Below are 23,853 nucleotides of genomic sequence, written 5' to 3'. Positions count from 1 at the left end.
GCACAGACAAGTAGAAATGTCCCTTAAATGTCCCTAGTTAGGGGCTAGCTTGTATAAGGTCTTGATCGTTGGTCCAAGGAGTGCGGACTTGTGGGTGTTAGTGGTTATTGGGCTAGTACCCTCTGAGCACTCATTGAAATCACAGATTCCAGGGGCCCTAAATCAGAATTTCTACATCACAGAGAGCTTCCTAGACGACTCCTTTGCTATAACCTGGAACCACAGGGAGCCAGAGAGGGCTTAGACAAATTTGTTCATGTGTAAGATGTGAGACATATAAGTGTGCCCTCTAACCAGGTCGAGGTGGAGTTCCCTGAGAAAAAGGAACTTACTGGGGGAATTAATTGTATGTAGATCATAGCACGTGTATGCCTGCCTCTTCTTTCTATCACTGCCAGGAAGCTCCCACTTTGCCTAGCAGAGTCTCTCCTTCCAGGCCAGGACCACCACAGTATATCGCTAACCCTAGTGGAGTTATAATCTGTTTTTACTTTTCACTTCTTGCAAGGCCTCAAAGTGATACTAAGTGGGCCATGTCTTAAAGAGAAGGGAATATGTGCATGTGTGGGTGAGAAGAAACAGAACTTTTTGCTTCTTTACATGCCTGGATTTGGTGTTACTATGACACTAGTTAGACTGAGTTGCACAGGGTAGAACTGGATTCAGGAAGTGGTTTGGTTCTATTAATCCACCTCCCCAGTTTAGCCCATCATCTGGGAAGAGAAGCCTGGATGGGCGTCTCTGAATGGCCAAGACATGTGTTTGTCAGCAAGACAAACTGCTGCCATGGGACACATCTCAGGGATCTAGTTGGAGACCCTGCCAGAGATATGAAATCCTTACCTTTAGGTCTGGTTGGTAACACAGACCAATAAATGAGCAATGATCGTAACAAAGGCCAGAATTAGGGCAGGTATAGGTGAGGCATTGGGAGATAGAGTTAAATTCCTGCACTTGATAATTCCTACTGGTGTATGAGCGTAGGATAGGGGGCTTCCCTCATACCACTGATTTTCAGACACCAGCTGTGTGTTCTACAATTCAACTCAACTCTGACACCATCTACCCAGAGATAGCTTCAGATCTTACAGGCTAAGGGCTCAGTCCCACAAGACAAACATAAATACATAGACCACTTTCATTCCTTCAGATAAAATTATCGTGTCAGACACAGCCCAGTGCTTAGCATGGTAAGAGAAAGATCCTAAGGCCAAGAAAAAATAAAAATAAAAACAGGAACCACTGAGAACAGAAACTGAGTTGGTTCTTTGAGTAGGGGACCCAGGACAATAAAGCACCAGGTAGCCTAATGAAAAAAATGTGCTTTCCTCCACATAAGACTGCCCAGAGCCCTGAGGATGGAAATGCTGGTGTGTTCTCTCCTTCGGTTCTGTGGAGCATTTGTTGAATGGAAGTATTCAGCCTGGGAGACTCAAATGCAATTTGAAGGGGTTTAGAGCTGCTGGTGTGAGCCCAGAGTCAGTTAAAGCAGATGGTGCTGGGACTTCCGGGCTCCCAGTACAGGGGGCCTGGGTTTAATCCCTGGTCTGGGAACTAGGTTTTGCATGCCATAACTAAAGATCCCACATACCTCAATTAAGACCTGATGAAGTCAGATAAATAAAAATAATTTTTTTTTTTAACTCAGCAGATAGTGCTGATCTCATCTGTGCAAATGACCTGGGGCCACCAAAAGGTGGGAGGAAGACTAATGTAAGCAGTACTACATGTATTTTGTTTTATATTCTCTTGGCATCTGAGTTTAATTAGGCAGTTATTTTGTACTCAGTTACCTTTTTATTTCACAGAGTGAGGGGAAGGTGGTAGAACTTGGTGGTAGAACTTCCAGGGAGCCATGTTTTTTCTGGGGCCTGACTAATTGGCCTGTGCAGCTTCTCTGAGAACTCAGCTGGAAAAGAGTCTGCCTGCAATGCAGGAGACCCTGGTTTGATTCCTAGGTTGGAAAGATCCCCTGGAAAAGAGATAGGCTACCCACTCTAGTATTCTTGGGCTTCCCTCATGGCTTAGATGGTAAAGAATCCACCTGCAATGCGGGTGACCTGGGTTCCATCCCTGGATTGGGAAGATCCCCTGGAGGAAGGCATGGCAACCCCCTCCAGTATTCTTACCTGGAGAATCCCATGGACAGGGGAGCCTGGCAGGCTACAGTACATGTGATCGCAGAGTCGGAGATAACTGAGCAACAAGCACAGCACTCTGTATGTACCGTGAAGAGGCACTCCAGCCTTCTTCCTTCCTTCAGAAAAGAAAAAAATCTTGGTCGTAAAAATAACATGGGGACTTCCCTTGTGGTCCAGTGGTTAAAACTCTTGAGCTTCCACTGCAGGGGCCACTTACTCCCTGGTCAGGGAGCTAAGATCCTGCATGCTGCACAGTGCAGCTAAAAAAACAGAAAGAAAAGAGAAAAGGAGTCTTATGTAGTCACTTCTCTATTTGAATTATAGTAAAGATGTAATAAATTTGTGATTTAAAACAAAATGCTTAATAAAACTGGGGAAAAAGTCTTAAATCATACCTTACAGAAACATACACCATGGAAAGTTTAAGTCCTCTTCCTTTAACTTCTTATTTTCTTTCTACAGTCACCAAACTGTTGGGCCAAGTTATTTTTTTATTATTAGTTTTTTTTATGCTTCCTGTACCTGCTTTCTCTAACCTGTATCCCCAGATAAGAGGATTTTTTCAGTGATTATTTCTTCAAATAATTTTTCTCTCCCTCTCTCTCTTCTCTTTCTAAGACCCATATAATGCAAATGTTAGTACATTTGATGTTGTCTTAGCGGTCTCTTAAGCTCCTCTCATTAAAAAATTTTTCTTGCTGTACTCTTTGGGTGATTTTTATTTTTTATTTTACTGTCTTTCAGATTGCTCATCTGTTCTTCTGTATCACCTGATTTGATATTGATTCTCTCTACTGTATTTTTTATTTCAGTTATCCTATTATTCAAATCTGATTGATTCTTATTTTTCTGTCTCTTTTTTTTTTTCCTCTCTTTTGGATTGGAGAATAATTGCTTTACAGTGTTCCAGTGGTCTTTGCTTTACATCAGTGCAAATCAGTCATAATTATATATGATGGCGCTAGTGGTAAAAATGGCACCCCACTCCAGTCCTCTTGCCTGGAAAATCCCATGGACGGAGGAGCCTGGTAGGCTGCAGTCCAAAGGGTCGCTAAGAGTTGGACATGACTGAGCAACTTCACTTTCATTTTTCACTTTCATGCATTGGGGAAGGAAATGGCAACCCACTCCAGTGTTCTTGCCTGGAGAATCCCAGGGACAGGGGAGCCTGGTGGGCTGCCGTCTCTGGGGTCGCACAGAGTCGGACACGACTGAAGTGGCTTAGCAGCAGCAGTGGTAAAAAGCCTGCCTGCCAATGCAGGAGACATAAGAGATGCTGATTTAGTCCCTTGGTGGGAAAGATGCCCTGGAGGAGGAAATGGCAATCTGCTCCAATATTCTTGCCTAGAGAATGCCATTGACAGGAGCCTGGTGGGCTACAGTCCATGCGGTCACGAAGAGTCAGGCATGACTGAAGTAACTTCACACACGTGCATGCACAAACATATATATATATACACATATATCCCCTCTCTCTTGAGCCTTTCTTCACTTCTGCATTCCACCCCTCTAGATCGTCATAGAGTCCCAGGCTGTGCTCGCTGTGTTATATAGCAGCTTCCCGCTTGTTATCGTTACGCATGATAGTATATATATGTCAATGCTGCTTTCTCAGTTTGTCCTACACTCTCCTTCCTGCTGTTTCCACCAGATCGTTCTCTATGTCTGTGTCTCCATTTCTTCTCTGTAAATAGGTTCATCAGAACAATTTTTCTAGACTCCATGTATCAGGTTTTTATTTGAAGACCTTGTTTTAACTTCAGTTTCAAATCCTCACTTGATAGTAGTTATTGTATTAGTAACTGGCTTGAGACTATATCTATGAAGGCTACTAAGAAAGCAGCAGTGTTTTCAGAAGACTATTTTTATTAATGCCAACAGAATTTAGATATGCTTAAAAAGGTACCACTGGTATTTAGGAGTCACTGAACTTACTCATTCTGAAACAGTTATTTGTGTGCACATGTCATACAATGACACTAGCAGGACTGGGATGTAGGAGGGATGACGCCCTCTTGGACTCGGCCTGGAAACTCAACCCTTGTAAGAAAGGAGCTTAACTATCTTCCTTCCTTTTCTTCCATTACTCTGCATAGCCGGGAGAGCTTCCCACTGTTGAACTTCCTGCCTCCTGTTTCTCTTAGAACCAGAAGTTCTACTGGCTGATATGGAGCCTTTTGTTAAGAATCGTGGGTGAATCTGTGACAGTAGACCCTTATTTTAAGGGTCTGCTATAGGTGTGACTTGCTTAAACTCATTTCCAAATGTGTTTTTGTGTGTGTGTCCTAGAAGCTCCCTTAGCAAAGCTGGGTGTGTTAACTTCCATGCTTCTCAAGGCCACAAATAGCTTCTCTTTCACCACCTTTGCTCCAGCATTCCCTGCCCTGTGGACATTTTAGACTGTTAGTGTTGGTTGAAATGTTGATGATGTATCAGAGGCTCATAACCATGTGGAATGTGAACTTCATCATATCCTGCCCTCTGAAAGATCACAAAGATGGCCCCATTATTGCCATAGAGGGTCCCCAACATATTTGTCCTACTTTTGGAGTGAAAAACTGAGCACCCTAGATATAATCAACATTCAGTTTGCTTCCTGTGTTTCTTCATTTTCAGTACCATGTCTTCAGAGTAGCTCACTTTTTTGTTTTGATCTTAAAGGGTTTGAAATCAGGATGATTTCAGTTTTAGTACCTATAATCTGGCTTTTTTTTTTTTTTCTTTTCTTGAAAGCTTAAAATGTCTGTGATCTAGAATTTAGGAATCTGAGCATTTATTCAATTTGAAATGAATATTTACACACACACACCCCTAGCATGGGTTACACAGTACTCATGCACAAGCAGCCTGACCTACCTCTCTTGCCTTGTGTTAGGTTTCAGAGCACTGTGCAGGTGACCAAATTGCAGGATCTCGTCAACCGCAGCAAGACAGCCAGGTGCAGAGGACGGTTTGTCTGCCCAGTGATCCTGTTCAAGGGCAAGGTAAGACCTCCCCATAGCCTCTCTCTCCCTCCCTTGGAGGTACCTGGCTTAATGCAGAGTGTACAGTTGTCTCAGCAGTGGCCACAGGACTGGAAAAGGTCAGTTTTTATTCCAATCCCAAAGAAAGGCAATGCCAAAGAATGCTCAAACTACCGAACAATTGCACTCATCTCACATGCTGGTAAAGTAATGCTCAAAATTCTCCAAGGCAGGCTTCACCAGTACATGAACTGAACTTCCAGATGTTCAAGCTGGTTTTAGAAAAAGCAGAGGAACCACAGATCAAATTGCCAACATCCATTGGATCATCAAAAAAGCAAGCGAGTTCCAGAAAAACATCTAAATCTGCTTTATTGACTATGCCAAAGCCTTTGACTGTGTGGACCACAACAAACTATGGAAAAATTCTTAGAGAGATGGGAATACCAGACCACCTGATCTGCCTCTTGAGAAACCTATATGCAGGTCAGGAAGCAAGTTAGAACTGGACATGGAACAACAGACTGGTTCCAAATAGGAAAAGCAGTGCATCAAGGCTGTATATTGTCACCCTGCTTATTTAACTTCTATGCAGAGTATATCATGAGAAACACTGGGCTAGAAGAAGCACAAGCTGGAATTAAGATTGCCAGGAGAAATATCAATAACCTCAGATGCAGATGGCACCACCCTTATGTCAGAAAGTGAAGAAGAACTAAAGAGCCTCTTGATGAACGTGAAAGAGGAGACTGAAAAAGCTGGCTTAAAACTCAACATTCAGGACCATAATATCATGGTCCTATCACTTCATGGCAAATAAATGGGGAAGCAGTGTCAGACTTTATTTTTGGGGGCTTCAAAATCACTGCAGATGGTAACTGCAGCCATGAAATTAAAAGACAGTTACTCCTTGGAAGGAAAGTTATGACCAACCTAGACAGCATATTAAAAAGCAGAGACATTACTTTGCCAACAAAAGCCTGTCTAGTCAAGGCTATGGTTTTTCCAGTAGTCATGTATGGATGTGAAAGTTGGACTATAATGAAAGCTGAGTGCAAAAGAATTGATGCTTTTGAACTGTGGTGTTGGAGAAGACTCTTGAGAGTTCCTTGGACTGCAAGTAGATCCAACCAGTCCATCCTGAAGGAAATCAGTCTTGAATATTCATTGGAAGGACTGATGTTGAAGCTGAAACTCCCAGTACTTTGGCCACCTGATGTGAAGAGCTGACTTATTGGAAAAGACCCTGATGCTGGGAGAGATTGAAGGCGGGAGAAGGAGACGATGGAGAATGAGATGATCAGATGGCATCCGACTCAATGGACATGAGTTTGAGTAATCTCCAGAAGTTAGTGATGGACAGGGAGGCCTGGTGTGCAGCAGTCCATGGGGTCACAAAGAGTCGGACAATGACTGAGCGACTGAACTGAACTAAACTGACAGTTGTCTTGTTGCCAGGCAAGTTTGTGTGGTTAACGGGTGCCTGCTGTGGTGGGAAGCAGGCCAGAGAATCAAACCAATTCCAATACCACTTTTTTCAAGGGTGACTCTAGGTAGGAAAGGGATGGTCACAGCGGAGGACTCCACCCTATGTCCTGGAGCCCTGCTGGCTAGGTTCTGATCGCAGCTCTGCTGCTTCCTGGCTGTGCAAGACCTCCATTTCCTCCTCTGTCAAATGGGAAAAATAATCATGCTTGCATCACAAGTTTATGAATAGATTAGATCAGATAAGTTGTTTGTCCATTCTTTCAGTAGAGTAATTTACCAAGTATTTATTGAATATGTATCATATTCCAGCCTTAAGGTACCTCAGCATATATGATAAACAAAAATTCACACCCTTATCAAGCTTATATTCTATTGAATGTTGTTAATTCGGTACCCAAATAGGGTCTCATTTCACCTATTTTTATAATCCCATTTTGCAGATGAAATGAAGGCTCAAAGTGGTTAAATAACTTACCCAAGTTTATACAACTTGAGAGCTGAGATTTCTGCAAAACGCCCTCAAGTTACTATACTGTAGCTTGGCGTCACATAATGTGGTATCAGAGGAACCCACTAAAGATGGGCAGTGGTGTGGACTGACAGGCATGGCCTCATTAAGTGAGTGGGACTAGGCTACAAGCTTTGGAAGAAGAGTGGGAGGGTATTCCAGGCAGGTGCCTGCCTGGGGGCGTACAGTGAGGCAGGCATGAGAAAGGCTGGGAGACGACCTGATGGGAGTGAGGTAGGTGGCGGAGCTGAGGATGGAAGGGGCTGAATGCAGGAGGCTGGATGCTGGCTGAGGTGTTTGCATTTGCCAGACAAGCCTCTGTGATTTCTGGGCAGGGAAATATAGGATACAGATATCATTTTGAGAAAGGCTAATCTAGTAGAAGCAGACCAATAGCTTGGAGGAGGGGAGGAGAACAGAAATGTCTGCCCTCTCTTCTGTTCATCTGGTAGGTGCCTGCGTGTGCTGTGGTCCTGGCGCCTCTGGGACTTTAGTCCATTCTCCCGGCATGCAGGCAAGGGCTGGGGCACAGCAGTGCGAAACAGAAATGCTAGCCTGATTCCTCTCCTTTTGTGCCTTCATGTGACAGGAGGAGATAGGAAAGGAGAAGCAGCCACAGACTTTCATAGGGTAGGTCTGTTTCTTCTCCTCTGCTTTTCTTTTGTAAATGGAAGCAGGGCGAATGTGACAGGTGAGTCAGGAAGCCGCAGACTTCATAGGGTTGGTCTGTTTTAGGGGAAAGTATGTCTGGGAGTGAAGTTCCAGAAATTGATCATCTTAAAACTTTTATTCCCACTTCCCCTTTGGAAAATTTCATGTTGCTCTAAGCTCTGACAACTCCAGTTTAGATAACTGCTATGTGGATCGTAGTATTTGTCACTAGAAATTATGTAGGAAATACTCAAACCAGTACTTCCCACAGTGTGTTCCATAGAACAGTAGTTTAAGGATATGCTTGTGCGAAGCGTTCCCTCTCAAATAAGATTGAGAGACATCGCACCCTAGATTCACCCTGACCCCTGAGCTCCAGATTCAGGAGGTACATTGGCAAGTGTACGTCAGTGTAGGAAAGGCTCTAAAAAGTCCTGAAGCAGAGGAATCTGTGTGGTGTTGTCCTTTCTCACTCTGCAGACCTTGAGACAGGAGTTTCCAGAATGCACTTGGGAAATTGCAGTGAGACTGAGAGAAAGAGCCCCAAGGCAACACATTTCAGAGGGAGGGTGAAGAGTTGGAGGGATGATTTTTTTATTTTTGCCATACCCCAAGGCTTGTGGGAGGATCAACCCTAGGCCTTGATGGACAGTGAAAGCATGAGTGCCCTAACTGCTGGACTGCCAGCAAATTCCTTTTGCGGGGGCAAGGGTGGTATTATTTTGAGGAGGCTTTGACACTAAGGGCTTTACCATTCATCCTGCTTTCTTCTCCCTTTGCACCTTCTTGTCTGTTGATGTGATCCCATTGTGTTCCCTGTAGCTTCCCCTGACTGAGTCGTGTTCACTGGCTTAATACCTACTTACATACATTTTATTCCTATTGTGTTTGGAAGTCTGCTGTCTCCTCTCTGCCGTAATCCCTATGAGGACAGAAGCTGTGTCTTATTACTGCTATCCTCCCAGTGTCTAGCAGCTGCCTACCCAGCTGGTATGGGCAGGCTCTCTAGGAAGACACTACTCTTGGGTTACACAGTAGTGGGCTCTGTGCTGGGTTCTAGGAGGACAGGTGACTGAGACAGTCCTGTCACCCTGGAGCTCAGTGAGTGGGGAAGGCAGAGCTATGAACTTGAGGATCAAGAGATGGGGAAGAACAGGAGAGGGTCTTCTGTTGTGAGGTGGGCATCTTGTTCTCAGGTGGGTCTCCCAGCAGGCCCTAATGAGTTTGGTGACAGCAGCATTTGCTGTCAACATACTCAGCCAAGCTGGGCCGGGGAATGTATGCTCAGAAGTGCCGACTTCCTGCTTCCTTCCAAACTCAGTCCATTGTGGCTAGTGCAGCTTAGGAACTAAACGTCTGATTTTGTTTCATTTCAATTAATTTCCATTTTCTAATTGAAGCAGTGTAGAATTTTTTTTTTTTTTTAGTTTTTTATTTTTTTAATTTTAGAATCTTTAATTCTTACTAGAATTTTTTTTGATTAAACAATTTTCTTTTGAGGTAGGACTACATTACCCTTTAAACACTGAAAATAAAGCATCCTACTTGCGATGTGCTGTAATTATAAAATACGTATTGGATTTTGAGGACTTAATCCCAAAAATGTAAAATATTAATAATTTTAAAAGTGATTATATGTTGACATAGTAATATCTTGGGACATACAGGCTTAAATAAGATATATTATTTATTTTTTAATAAAACTCAGTTCAAGCATTTAAGAATAAGCTGTTCTCATGTGCCATTTTCTCCCCCATCACTTGTATCTGGTTTCTAGGCAATTAAAATTGGAACAGCTCCTCTTTCTCTCTGTTTCCTCCCTTAAGAAATGGGGAGCAGAGATCAGCTGCTTTTATTCTGCGTGCCAAAGTTGGTACTACATTTACAAATCCTACAGAGCCATCTTCCTCATGGGACATTAGAGGCCACTCCTAATTAGGTAAAAGGATAGCTTTCAGAGTGTATCCTGCTTTTTCAGTCAAGAGCTAAGCTTGAAGTACGGAAATGGTGTGCTGTGCACTGGAGCCGTGAAGCCCAGGAGCAAGGTCAGGCGTGGACCCACCCATGGGCTACAGCTTCCCCCAGACTCCAGCTTTTGGGACCTTCCTGTGGAGGTTGGTGGTTCACTTGGGAAGCCAGCTAGCTCGCCCATCCTTCTCCACCTTATGAGTCCCCTGGGCTGGGTGTGGCTGCCTCTGAGACCAAAAAGACAGGGACAGGTTGAGGGGATTTGGGGAAATTGGGGAGCAGAAAGAAGAATCTGAGCCTTGAAAAGAGCTCAGAGCTCAGCAGCTCAAGAGGGGATGTGTGTCTGCCTGAAAAAGATTTAAAAGAAATAATGGAAAGAAGAGTGAGATTTGGTGCCGCAGCTTGGATGATGGGGGAGGGAGACATGGTAACATGTGCTGTTCAAACTCAAACAACTACCCCCACCCCTGACTTGTTTGCTCATGAATCAGACCTCCCCCAATACCATTGTAATCTTGAGGGTCCTCAACCTGAAAATGGACACTCCGTTGCTGCAACTCCTAATTACTGGGCTGGTCTCTTCTGAGTAGAGGATGTTATTTGAGGCTGGAGAGGGATCTGTGGATGGACTTGGAGATATAAGTAAACTCTGGCATGTACATTTTTATCCGGAGACAGTTTGTCATTATGATCAGATTTGCAAAATCCTTTTGGACCCAGAGAAAGTGAAACATTCCCCCGTAGAGTGCGTCGTCCTCAGGCTAGCAGGACTCTCTGCCCAAGCCCTTCTTTACAGGCTTCCAGGACAGCCCTACCTCAAGTGCGTTCTGCCCCCAGCACTGGAAAAGCACCCCCCGGATTTTAGCAGGTTGCTTTTCTATCATTTGCCCCCTGTCCTAAGCTGCCAGTGATGACCTGCCAGTTCCTACCATGCCCCTTTCCTGTAGCAGCAATAGGTGGAGAAGGAGACGCCCTCTGGCAATATTCTGCAATCTTCCAGGGACCCTCCTTATACTGCCAGGCTGCATGACTCATTCGGAAATGTCCCCCCCAGCCCCCAGTTTAATCTCCCAGCCTGTAGCTAAACCCTGGGGTCACCAGATCCCAGATACCTCTTCCCATTCCCCCACCCCTCTTGGAACTCATCAAACACGATTTATAAAGATTCAGCCTTAGAATCAGATAGTGAGAGGCTTCCCTGGCGGTCTAGTGGTTAAAAATGTGCAGTGCAATGCAGTGGATGTGGGTTCAGTCCCTGGTCGGGAAGTTGAAATCCCACACGCTGCAAAGCAACTGAGACCTAACACAGCCAAATAAACTTAAAAAAAAAAAAATTAGATAATGAAGTTCACACCTGTTGCCTGGTTTCTAGAATTCTAGCTCTTGTAATGCTACTTCAGTGATGAGCAAAGAGTAAAAGCATAGTTAAGCACAGTTACAGTTACTACATTCCTTTAGTACGTAGGAGAGAGAAGGTAAAATTTCTTTAAAAAAAAGCCCCCAAACATTTCTCCCTTAATTGACTCTCCTGCTCCAAAGGTTTCCCTTCCCTGTGCTAAGCAGTTGCAGTGACAGCACAGAAGCTCCGGAGGGATGTGGGCTCGGTCAGATCCCTGCTTATTCCTCACTGTGGTACCTCAGGCCCTACTTCATCTCCCTGCACCTGTTGCTCTTTTCATCTGTGAAGCAGCAGCAGTGCCTGCCCCCAGCCACACTTGCCTTAAGCGCTTGTGAAAACCCGGTGGAAAGGTGGTGTTTGTGTTTCACTGACATGCTGACATACACATGTGATAATCTCCAGGTCTTACCCCAAGTAAGACCACTTATATGTGACAGCCACTGAGTCTACCCATTACCATTAGTGACACTCTGGTGCCTCTCGTTTGGGGGAGAGAACCGCTTGACAGAGGCTGTAGGTTAAAATCTAGGCTTGCTTCAGAGAGACTGCTGTCACAGTGGCCCTGATGCTGAGACTTTGGGCAGTGCTCTTGCACCCATTTCACTGGTCTGGAATGATCAGAAGAGTTCCAGGGCTTCCCCCTACTGTGTGCACTTCAGAAAATCTCCTGACTGTTGGTCAGAGGGTACAAACTTCCAGTTGCAAGATGAATAAGATTTGTGGATCTGATGTACAGCATGGTGGTTATAGTTAATAATACTGTTATGTACCTGAAAGTTGTAGAGAGAGATGGTCTTAAATGTTTCTACCACACAAAAAAAGAAATGGTAATTATGTGACCTGATGCAGGTGTTAGCTAACTCTGTGGTGGTAATGGTTTTGCAGTATGTTAGTGATCTTGCCTGAAGAATCCCAGGGATGGCGGAGCTTGGTGGGCTGCCGTCTATGGGGTTGCACAGAGTCGGACACGACTGAAGTGACGCAGCAGCAGCAGCAGCACTGATACAAATCGGCATGTTGTGCACCTTAAACTTACACAATGTCATGGGTCAATTGTATCTCAAGAAAGCAGGGAAAAGTAGAACCAAAAAACTCCAGAAAACCATCTGACCCTGAAAATGTGGTTTCTCTCCCAGCACATTTGCAGGTCAGCCACACTGGCTGGATGGGGGGAGCTGTATGGACGCACTGGCTACAACTATATTTTCTCAGGTGAGCGTTGAGCTGCAGCCTCTGTGACTAAGAACAGGAGCCCAGTCATGAAGAACAGCTACCCAGGGCCACAACGGTCGTGGTGATTATGGGGTGGGCAGCAACCTGGGGCAGGGGCAAGGGCGTCTAGAGCCCTTCCTCTCATCACCTGAGAAGATGCTTGTGGTGAGAAGAATGCCAGGCATGTGGAACATCAGGTCCTGGGAGAGGGAGGAGCATGGTCCTTGGGGTGGAACCAGGGGTAGACTGGTTAAGCAGCCCTTGCATGGAGCCCCTGCCATGGCCCAAGTGCTGACCACAGTTTCCTCCCACAGGGGGTGCAGACGACGCCTGGGCAGATGCAGAGGATCTCACGGAGGAGGACTATGCTCTTCGGTCAGTGCCAGGCAGTTACGGGTCTGGGCATGGGTGAGGGGCAGGTATCTGACCAGTGATGGCCATTTTCTACTGATGGCCTTGACATCATCAGTGGTCCAGGTGAGTGGATTGGCTTCCTTCGTCCACATCCCTGAAACAGAGTTGTTGAAGTCCACCGCATAGCCTCACCCGCAGCTGACTTTATGAACTGCCTGAGCAGTTTGTCTTTATCCTGGCTGCTCACAAGGACCCCAGGAAGAGTGCCCCAGTCCTGGGGTTCCTGGCACTGCAGGCCCAAGACATGGCGCAGACATCTGTGTGTCTTCAAGCCCTGTGGTTTCCAGGATGTTGATGTCCAGCCTACCAGGTGATGCTGGACACACCTGGCCTGAGGACTGTGGTCAACACATTGGAGATGCGGACACCAGAAGTTCCACAGCTGTGTGATTGGTGCCATAAGGGAGTACAGCATAGGAGTGCTTTAGGTCCCCTGAGAGGGAGGGAGGGGGCTGGCTCCCACTCTCCCTACCTCCTTTCTAAATACTTTTTAGAAAATGACAGTAATGGTATTTTGGAAAAGCTCCTTTGCATGGTCTGTGCCACATGGAAAATCTTTAACTGGCGTCAGGCATCTCTGGAATGCACATCAGCACCCTAGTCAGATCAGCTGCCCAAAATCTCGGCTTGGAGCTTGAAAAAGCATCTCGCTGTGCCCAGCTTCTGCCTGCTGGTTCCACGAGCAGTGGCTCTGGCTTGCACACAGGAATGTTTGGCTCTTCCCCCGAGATCAGACGACCTCTGCTCCAGCCAGGCCAACCTCCACATCGCGCACTGTTCTCGGCGAGGCATCTGCTGGGTTCAGCATAGCGGTGGGCATTAAAAAAATAAATTAACGGTGACTGTTTATTTGTTCTACTTTTGCCTTTATCTCTATGACTGATCAGAAGGCAGCCTAGGGATTAGGAAAATTTCATCTTTCTCCTTGCTTCAGAGGCCGCCTAAGCAGAGGGAATTCACTTGCTAGTATTTCACAATCAGTTGATAAAATAGCTCTAAAAAGTCCATCTCCCAATGAGAATTCCAATCTGTTACATTTTGAGCAAGTCATATGGCTAAAAATGGTCATAAATGGGGGAGAGGGAGGAGGGTAGAGAGAGAGAAACTCTAATGGAAGCTCAGAGACTCGATCAGCCACCAGCCTGCTGCTTTTTAGAACTTGGAGATTATCTTGAGTCTTCTGGCTTAATGTCAAGCAGTACCAGAAAGCCCTTTCCTGCCCCAGCTGCATATTGCTTCTCTTTGAAATGTGTCCCAGAGAGCAGGATAATCTCTTAGAAAGTCACCTTCCCTCACCTTCACTGGGACCGCTGTCCCGTCTGGCCTTCCCAGCCTCCCTCTCCTGGAGAAGGGAAACAAGTGCTCCTGTAGCACCTAGACTTCCGGAAATGGATACTCAGTGCAGCTTCTCTCTCTGGCCGTCTGTTTCAGAAGTTCCGAAACACATCTCTTTGATAAGGTCAGAGGCTATGACATCAAGCTGCTCCGGTACCTGTCAGTCAAGTACATCTGTGACCTGATGGTGGAGAACAAGAAGGTGAAGTTTGGCATGAAGTGAGTGCAGGGCACCCCCTCCAAGTGGGTGGAGGCCATGTGTTCAGAGGCTCGTGGGCTCAGGGATGGTGCAAAGCAGTCACCAGGGCGCACTGGGTGCCAGGCCTTGAGCATCCTCTCCCTGTATCCTCACACAGCCCTCGCTGTGAGGAGGTTCTTGTATCCCCCTCATGCAGGGGAGAAACAAGCCAGAGAGGGTAAGTCACTTGCTTGGGGGAGTCCAATAAGCACCAAGGGAGCCACCAACGTCTTGTGTACTCTGCTGCCGCTCTGCCATCTCTGGTGGATTAGCATCTCTTTTAAAGTGGATCCAAAAAAACAGGGTGGATCCAGAAAATCAGTATTCACTCAATTTTTATATCCCGTATGGACCACATTTTCACAGGACAAAGAAATGAGAAAAAATGGAGCCTGGGTTGGGGTGATGAATTTGGGAAATTTTCCCAAAGTGTAGCTTGTTTATTTTTATAATACTGACCTTTAATTATGCCATGTTTATCTTAGAAAATAAGCCACGCTGAGGCTAAGTTACAGCTCAGCTCTCTGTAGGTCCCCCTGCCCCTCCGTCATCTGTCAGAGTAGTCCTCCGTCTCTCAAATGCTGCTGGGGAGCATCCTCAGCCGATGCTGGAGAAGACAGTGGAGAGGAGAGTCCCCCTTGGGGCCCCTCCTCAACAGTGTCTGTGCTTCCTTCACCTGGGAGGCTTATACAGATTGTGGTTCTGTGGCTTTATGTCCCATCGCAGGTGCTGTGGTATCAGGGAGAGTCAGTGCTCTCACCTGGTGACTTCGGGTAGGCAGCACAGAGGTCCCATTCTTAACTGTTCAAAGTCAGCCTGACAGAAGGGCCTCATCCCAACTCTGAGAGGTTCTATAGCAGGAGGCTTATCTGAGCTGTGGTGATGCCTGTGGGGAATGGCACACATGGGCTGTGGTGCCGTAATACGTTGTGTCCTGTCTTGTAGTGTCACCTCCTCCGAGAAGGTGGACAAAGCCCAGCGATATGCCGACTTCACTCTCCTCTCCATCCCGTATCCAGGTAGGGGCTCCTTCCAGGGTCCGGTCAGGGGACAGGCTTCCCAGGACTGGGGCTCCGAAGGCCACCTGCAGGCCCTGGCCACTTAGGTGCTCAGGTGCCCTGGAGCTCCCCAATAGCATACACTGTTGCTCAGTGTAGGACAGTGTGGTTCCCGGTCCGTGGCTCTCAGCTCTGGGTAGGACACTGTCCTGGCAGGGCTTTGCCCTGGGAGGGGCCTAGGGATGGAGTCTGGACTCACACCCACCCTGCTGTACCCTTGAGCGAGTTCCTTCACCGTGCCAGTCCCAGGTTTTCTCAAGCATCATGGAAGTCGGTGAGGCTTAGCTCAGGGTCTTCTCGGATTAGGTGAAGTCAGGTTGATCAGCGTGCTCTGTGCCACTAACGTGCTGTTCTTGGGGTCAGCCACCAGTCGTGCTGTTCTGGCTGTTACTGTGGTGACGTAAGCACTCTGTTCTCAGTTGTACGTGGTTGGTGGCCTCGTCACGTTGCAGAGTGCTGTGATGAGCATGCAGCTGGCTACATGTGTCTCTGGCACAGACTGTATGTAATCTGTAGCCAGGGCAGCGTTCTCTGCACTGCATGGGTCCATTGGTAGCATTGTAGCCTTCTAGCAACACCTGCTTGTTTAGGGAGGTATGAGAGCCCTAACCTCAGTGCCAGACTTTGTGAACAGACAGCAAAAAGTGAACTCGTTGTCCTTAAAACCTCTCTCCTGCTCCTCAACACTAGCCCTGCCTTCAGTCCTCTGCTGGATCTTGTCTCTTCATCTTGGATCCATAGGGCCAATGGCAAGAGCAGACTGGTGACCCCAGATTGCTGTCAAGCCACAGGCCTTCTCTTTAGAAGCTCAGGTTCATCTGGTGCCTGGTGGGCAGAGGGTATCCTCATCAGTGTGAGCCGGTGGTACCTGAACCATGACCCCCGGTGGCCTGGCCTCCATCACTCTGGCCTCCGTCAGGGACTCTCCTTCCTAATCTCTGCCAGCTCAGCATTTGGTGGCTTGTAGGGCTGGACGTGCATCTCAGCTGCAGCACCATGTCCTTGAACAAGTCCCCTAACCCTTCCGAGGATAAATGAGGATAACGCTGTTTATTTCTGGTTGATGTGCCAGGTCCAGCCCTGACAGGTGCTCGCTGACACTGGGCCGAGTGATGGGTGTGTGGGAGGAAAGGCTTGTTTTGGCCAGCTGCTGAACCATTAACAGTGATGCCTGGGCTCGGCAACATCAGAGCTGTCAAGAAGATGTCCCACCTGGGGGTCTACATGAGGGCTTCCGTAGTGTAGTTTTCAGGTTGGTTTTCAGACCAGGCTCCCCACTCTCAGGAGATGCTTTGGGGTCCGCAGACTGAAGTACTCTGCCTAATGGGAAAGCTCTGTGTTGGCTGAGGACCCAGGTGTCAGCTTTCTGTATTTGTATTCAGGTTCTCAGTAGGACTTGGTTTAGAAAAAATTGTTTTGTGCCAGAACAGTGGCACAATATCCTTTCTGCTGTCATTGGGCAACTTGTTATAAGACTCCTGAAACTAACACCATTTGACCCAGTTATTCATTAGGCTGTAATCCAGCCAGCCTGGGCCTGCAGATGTTCATCATGTGAGTTTTATTTTTTTGGCCACACAGCATGTTAGTTCCCCAAGCAGAGATTGAACCCATGCCCCTGCATTGGAAGGCAGAGTCTTAACCAATGGACCGCCAAGGGAGGTCCTTCATCACGTCCATTTATACCCAGCCCAACATGGGTAATATTTTCTTTAATCAGAATAATGATTATGTAAATAACAGCGCAGCCACCCATAGTATTGTAGAATGAGATACTACACAGTAATAGAAAAATGCTTAAGGTGCTCATAATAAGCACAATACAAAATGAAATAGTAAAATCTCAACTGTGTGAGAGGAAAAGTACTTATATAAAGGATAAGAAAGAAATATGCCAGAATGGTAAGATGATACTATCTATCTCTGAATTTTTTTCTCTTTTCTTCCCAGAATATCATGGACTGGATCTGATAGTTGTGCATGTGTTGAGGGGAGAGTAAGGGGGGTGGGTAATCAATAAAAATTCAGAAGCCTGGGGTCGGGGAGATGCCATGTGAGGGCACAGGAGAAGCACCTTTTACTTCCTGTGCTTATGTTCTTGAATTTCCTCACCTGCCTGTATTCATAACAAAATTAACATTAGCCAGACCAAGTCCTGAAATGCACTCTGCTGCCATTTCGGGGGTCTCCGTTGAGCCCTCTGATGAGTTTGAAGCCCAGACAGGAACTGTGGTGGTATCAGTTCTCTGTCAGACTAACTTAGGCTTCGACTGGCCCTTGAAAATGAGAAGTGTTCTGGGAGCACTTCCCTCAGGCCCCAAAATAGACAGGGCCGAAAACTCCCCAGCACAAGTCTTATTTGTTTCCTTCTCGAGTGAGCGCCTGCTCTCACTTCACTTTTGGTGCCATTCCTTTGCCTCTCAATAGGCTTAGAAGCCTATTGAGGTAATGAATGTCAGGCCTTGCCCTGGGTACCAAGGTTGTTTTAATTCCCTCCATTTCTCACAGTCAGTTGCTCCTGTATCACACGTTGCTTAAGAGCTGGGCCTGGAGCCTGCGGTTTTGATTTGAGCGCTTAAGTCTAAGAAAGCAGAGCACTTCATGGGAGCTCTGAGGAATAATTGGTGTCTCTTCTAAACCTAGGCTGATAAGCTCAGGGCCTCTGTCTGATATTTATATTTCTTCTTTCTCCCAGTGAGGCACCTAGGAATAGGCTGAAGTGTTAGGGCTGAGTATTGTGGCTTGACTTCCCTGTCTACAGAGGGGCCTGGGGACTTAGAGTGAATGAGGGCAGAGGTGGGGGGTGGGTAAGAGCCACGTCTCGGACACAGCGGCTCGGTCTCCAGACTTCCCCCAACCAGAGGAACCTTTCCTTTGTTCCCGGGAGTGACCTCAGGCTGAGGGTGGCCCGAGGAGCTGGAGAGTCCCCTGGGAATGTTGATGGCCTGTGGCTGCCTTGACAGAATTCAGGCAGTTATTCTGTTGTCTTTGGGGACCTCCTCAGACTTGGACCTGTGGCCAAAGGCTTGTGTCCTTCAGAGTTTGTGTTGGCTCTGGCAGAGGACCTGAGAGGAAACCAGGAAGTTCCCCGCCAACCCCCCGGCCCTGGCCGCCCTGGCCGTGTGGTGAGGGCAGGCCTCATTCCACCTGGATCGAGCTGCAGGGCTGCACTGGGGCTCTTGCTTCGGCTTCAGCAGGAAGGTGGCACTGCTATGCTGTCTCCTGAGGGCCGTCAGTGCTCTGCCAGCTGTTTCCTGTGTATTATTTCATCTCGTCCTTAACCACTTCACAGATGAGAAAGTCAAGGCTGAGAGATGTTAACTTGTTCACGGTCCCAGAGCTAAGCTAAAGGCTGAGGTAGGAGGCTGGCAACGTTGGCAAGGCCCTTTTCACTCGTTTTCTCTCGTTTCCTGAGGTCTTAACTTGATGGTGTTTCTTACAGCGTTTCACTTGTCAAGATGGGCGTGTGTCTGGAGCACCTGTGCCGTTCACTGCCCATGGTCCTTTCCTGCATGTTACAATGCTCGGTCCTCACTGAAAGCCTGTGGGCCTGCTATAGGCAGACCTCGTTTTACTGCTCTTCAATTCACTACTGTTTACATATTGCATCTTTTATAAACAGAATGTTTGTGGGAACCCTGCGTCAAGTCTGTTGGTACCGTTTTTCCAGCATTTGTGTACTTCATGTCTCTGTGTCCCGTTTTGATAGCTTTCACAGTACTTCCAAATGTTTCATCATTGCTACACTTGTTATGGTAATGAGCTATCAGCAGTCTCTGACTTTACTGTTCCAGCTCATTGTAGGCCTAGATTTTGGTCAGCAATTTTAAGGAATAAAGCCTTTTTTTTGGCCACACCACGTGGCTTGTAGGTTCTTGGTTCCCCAACCAGTTGTTGAGCCGGGCCCACAGCAGTACTCTTGAGTCCTAGCCACTGAACCTCCAGGAAATTCCCTCAAGTATTTTTTATATTTAAGGTATATTGGTTTTTTAAGACATCATGTAATCTCACATTTAATAGACTATAATACAGTGTAAGCATGGCTTTAATATGTACTGGGAAACCAAAAGATTCACATGGCTTACGTTATTGCAGTATTTGTTTTATTGGAGTAGTAGCAGGGTGATCTTATGTGACTAGATAAGTTGCTGAGAAAGTGCTGCCATGGTTCAAATTGTATGCCACGCTTTTGTTCTCTGATTATTGGCACTTCAGGGGCATATAGAACAGAGGAACTGGAAATGAAAGGAGAGGTGACCAGCAGCCAGTGAGCACAGATGGAGAGAGAGACGTGTGCAGGCAGGCGGCACCTTGTCAGGAAGGGTCTGTGACTGGAAACCAGAGGCGCATTGGAGGTGCCCGCCCGCCCAGTCCAGTCCCCACTTGTGTCGGCTGGTGGCCACTTCCGTCCTCTGGCGCCCAGGGGCGTCTCAGGACTCTGGGCCAGGAAGGGTGATGGTGTAACTCTGCCCTTCTTTTCCAGGCTGTGAATTTTTCAAGGAATATAAGGATCGGGATTACATGGCTGAAGGGCTCATTTTTAACTGGAAGCAGGTATGAACAGTACCAGTTGTCAGCTTGGGTCTTCTGTTCCTTTGTGAAGGGAAACCAGCTAGAAAATTTTGAGGAGAAAACAGCTACCCTTTTCATTTCTTTTCTCTTCCCTGAATGAGTCTCATTTTTTTTCTCTCCCTCTTCTTCTTAGATATACATGTTTAAACTCTTATCACATACTGTTTTCTCTCCCCCTTTAGTTTCTCCCTTTCTTTAAAAAAGTTTTCAGGGACAGGGTAGGAGAAGTGCTTCATCTTTGCTCCACCACCTCCTGTGGGAAGAAGGGGGCAGCCTTCTGGTCCTCCCCAGTGGGTGGGAGCAGCCCAGGAGCTGCTGGAGGCTGAATCCAGTCCATCACCTCCGTCTCAGCAGCAAACACTCAAATGGCCAACTGGAAACTCCACTTGGCAGCAATATCTGGTCCCTTTGATTTTTCAAGCTTTCTCTTTCAGGCTGGCACAGGCATCTGGCTTAGAGAAGGCGAGCACTGTCAGGGGGACACGCTGCCTGCCCATGATAGCGACAACTTCAGGGCCTCCGCCTGTCACCATAGCGTCTCCTGGTGGCCAGCCTGTGTCTCACAGTGTCTTTCTGTCCCCAGGACTACGTCGATGCCCCTCTGAGCATCCCTGACTTCCTGACTTGCTCTCTGAATATTGACTGGAGCCAGTATCAGGTGAGGGGACCCCTGGTGCCCAGCCCACAAGCCCCTCAGGCAGAGGTCTGAAGGCCTGGCTCGCCTCCAACCTCTGACAGCCTAGGAAAGGAGGAGCTGCTAGTCTCTCTGACTCTCTCTCCTGATTTGCTCTTGGCCCAGAAAATCAAAGCTTTCTGAACATGACTCACTGAAAGATTTGCATCCACCAGGGGGTTCTGTTTCCAGAGGAGGACTGCATGGAGTTTGCTTTTCCAGCTCTGGGACTTAGTGACTTTTTTCATTTTACCTTTTAAATGCGTGTTCCATCAGAGGAAGTGCAGCGCTCCCTGACCTGATTTGCTCATAGAAACCTGAAAATTATTTCCATTGTGCGTCTCTCTTATTACTGTCTGCCGTGGAAGGGGCACCAATCTTACTGGATGAACCCATCTGTCTACCACGTCTGACCCACACTGTATAAGCCCATGGCCCATTAGCAGTCTCCTTGCCACCTGCTTCAGCCAGGACAGGGAGCCTCATTCTGCCCACTGCCTTCCCCACACCTATTCCCTCTGCCTGGCTGCCCCCTCCCCCAGGCTCCTTTTGTCTGGCTGACACCATGCCTTCAGGATTTGGCTTGAGTGTCCGTTCCAAGAAGACTTGCCTGATGTGCCTCCTGTCCCCATCCCTGGGGAGTTGGATGCTTGCGTTACATTCCCATTAATCCCTGGGCTTGTCTCTCTTGGAGTTTTCCACTGAGCTCTAGTTACTGATTTATGATAGAGCTGCTTCCCCATCTTCTGTAGACTGAACACCAGGAGGATGGGGAACCACGGCTTGTGCATCCTAGAACTGAAAATGGCCTGGAGCCAGAAGGCTGAGCCCCTGAGTACCCAGAAAACATCCTGCTTCCGTCCTCTTTTCATCTGCTCCCGGGTCTGGACAGTTCCCATTCAGCCTTGAGATCTCCCTCTCCCAGAGGCCCAGCCCCCCCTGTTATGCAGCTCTGTGTTCCAGTATCACCTTGGACTTTGTTATCCTAGTAGCAGATGGTCTGTAAAGGCAGAGGCCATGCTTACCCTGTTTTTTTCTTATATATGTGCCCCCGGATACAAGGCAGATGCTCCATAACTATTGACATGAGCCAGTTATAGGGGTGTTGGGTCTTCCCTGTGTAGGTGTTTTTGCAAGAGAGGCGACTTCAGAAGGAGAGCCGATAGGTTGTTTGTTGTGTCTCAGAAAGATGGAACAAGCTGAGGAGCCTTGTTCCCTACTGTCAGGCCCCAGTCTGTCCCTAGACAGGTGGCATGGCCAGAGAAAGCGGCAGGCCTCCTCTTGAATCTGCTGTGTGCAGAGGCCTCGAGTAGGCCCCACCTAGCTACCACCGCTCTCTCTGCTGGCACCGTTCTTTGCCCTTGTGCATACAGATCTGAGAACCACTTCCTCACCAAATTCCCTATAACTGTACATCAATGCTGTCTACTATGTTGACGGTATTGATGCTGCCAAGAAAGTCTGTCTTTCTGGGAAGGGTCCCTTGTATGTGGAGTTGTGTTTAGTGGATAGAGGCCCTGAGTGTGAGCTCCTTTGGCTGTTCTCAAGGGGCTCTGTGACCTTGAGCAAGTGACCTCACTTCCCTCTGAAAGCAGAATTGACAGCACCTGTTACAGAGTTGTGGCGAGGTTCAGATATGATCACTGCATGAAAGTGTCCTGTTAATGGAAATGCCGGACCAATTTAGTGATGATGATTGGGGGCGACTCCTGGCTTACTAACTCGGGAGTAAGCGCTCATAAAGCCCCAGGCACGAGGGTAGGGGGCAGGTTCCCCCAGCTCTGCCTGCTCTCTGGTGTTGCTCAGCCAGTTGGCCTCACTGTGCTTTGCCATCCTCTTCCTCAGCCAGGTCCTTTCAGCCCCTGCGCTGACTCTTCAGCTCCCAGGTCCACCCATCACCACTCCCTTCACCCTCTGCCAGGCCACCCAGGCCTCACTAGGCGATCCGCACCTACAGTCTTTCCCAAGTGTCCAGTCATGTGGACACCTGAAAAGCTGCCCAAAATGGAATTGTCAAAACCCGGAGCACCCCCAGGCCCTCTACCATTTACCCAGATGCTCAAACTCAGAATGTTGGAGATGGTGGCTCTTATCCCTCACATTGATGGCTAGTTCCCATCAGTTCTCTAAGTCTCTGCCCCAGGGATTTTCTCCAGTCCTTCCTGCTTCCGTCTCATGTCACTGGCCTAATACAGGCTACCATCATCTAATGGCTGAGAGTGGGGCCACACTGAGGGGCAGCCAACTGGAAGTAAGGAACGTAAAGCATGTGAACAGGGCCTGGCAGAGAGCAGTACTTAGGTGACAGGCCAAGATTGTCATTGTCACTCCATCCTTCCAAATTCCATCTGACTTTTCCTGTTATCCTCAGAAGTCCAAGGACTCTCACGTGGTCCACCAGTTCCACGTGGCCCAAGCTTGTTGTGGTGACTCATTGGCTCTCCCCTCCCTCTCTTCCAGCCACCCTGGCCATCTTCCTTAGGGAAGATGCTCTCCAGCTTTGCACATGCTGTTCTCTATGCCAGAAATACTGGGTGCTTTCCTTAAACCCTTTTCTCACATGCATGTCACCATCTCTTAAAAGCCTTACCTAATGGTCCCCGAGGATCGGGCTAGGCTCACCTCCCATTACATGGTTCCACAGCATCTTACAGGGCTTCTTTAGTCAGCACACCTGCAGCAGTTCACTTTGGCTTCTGTTCCCTGCAGCCCCAAGAGCTGGGGTTATTGTGTTCACTGCTATGTCCCAGGGCCAGGCCCACAGTGGTGTCCACAGCAGTGGTCCCAGCGCGCGAGGAGCAGTGCTGCCCTCTGAGTAGCCAAATGGAATCTCCTAGAGCTCTGCTCTTTCATTCTGTGCCCAAAGACCCCTTCCAGTGGCTGCTTCTCCTCACACAGACCCCTGACCATGAACAGGCAGTGAAGGAACTTTCCAAGGGTACCTCCTAGTCCCTAAGCACTAAGCCTTATAGATGCAGAGCCCTCATTGGACTTGGTCTAGGAGAAGAGACAACACATAATTTTCATCTGCGTAGTAAGATTATTGGCCAGTGGCTACAGAAGACTCTGTATGTAGATAATGGGGCTGGGCCTTTGAAGGATGAGTAGGAGTTTGCCAGGCAGGGGAGACTACTCCAGGCATACAGATGTAAGCCAGATATGTGGTACTCGGCTTTGCACCTGGAGGCTTTTTCACGACACACATGGAGTGAATCAGAAATGAGTGTAGATTT

At 47.6% G+C, this 23,853-nt stretch overlaps 1 protein-coding gene across 3 annotated transcripts in view; it reads left to right on the top strand.

The window, feature by feature from the left end:
* The window catches only part of MTMR14 (myotubularin related protein 14), a 43,984-nt gene that overhangs the window by 3,449 nt on the left and 16,682 nt on the right, over positions 1-23,853 (top strand). For all 3 annotated transcript variants that reach the window (XM_013973421.2, XM_013973422.2, XM_013973420.2), the window contains exons 3-9: positions 5,017-5,125; positions 12,255-12,330; positions 12,645-12,705; positions 14,176-14,298; positions 15,263-15,336; positions 19,859-19,929; positions 20,531-20,605. In XM_013973421.2, coding sequence (XP_013828875.2) covers positions 5,017-5,125; positions 12,255-12,330; positions 12,645-12,705; positions 14,176-14,298; positions 15,263-15,336; positions 19,859-19,929; positions 20,531-20,605 — 589 coding nt within the window. The remainder of the gene's footprint in view (positions 1-5,016; positions 5,126-12,254; positions 12,331-12,644; positions 12,706-14,175; positions 14,299-15,262; positions 15,337-19,858; positions 19,930-20,530; positions 20,606-23,853) is intronic.

This window comes from Capra hircus, chromosome 22 (genome assembly GCF_001704415.2).
Source record: "Capra hircus breed San Clemente chromosome 22, ASM170441v1, whole genome shotgun sequence".
Classification (NCBI taxonomy): Eukaryota; Metazoa; Chordata; class Mammalia; order Artiodactyla; family Bovidae; genus Capra; species Capra hircus.
Note: the sequence above shows the minus strand (reverse complement) of the source record. Positions and strands in the feature narration are given on the sequence as shown.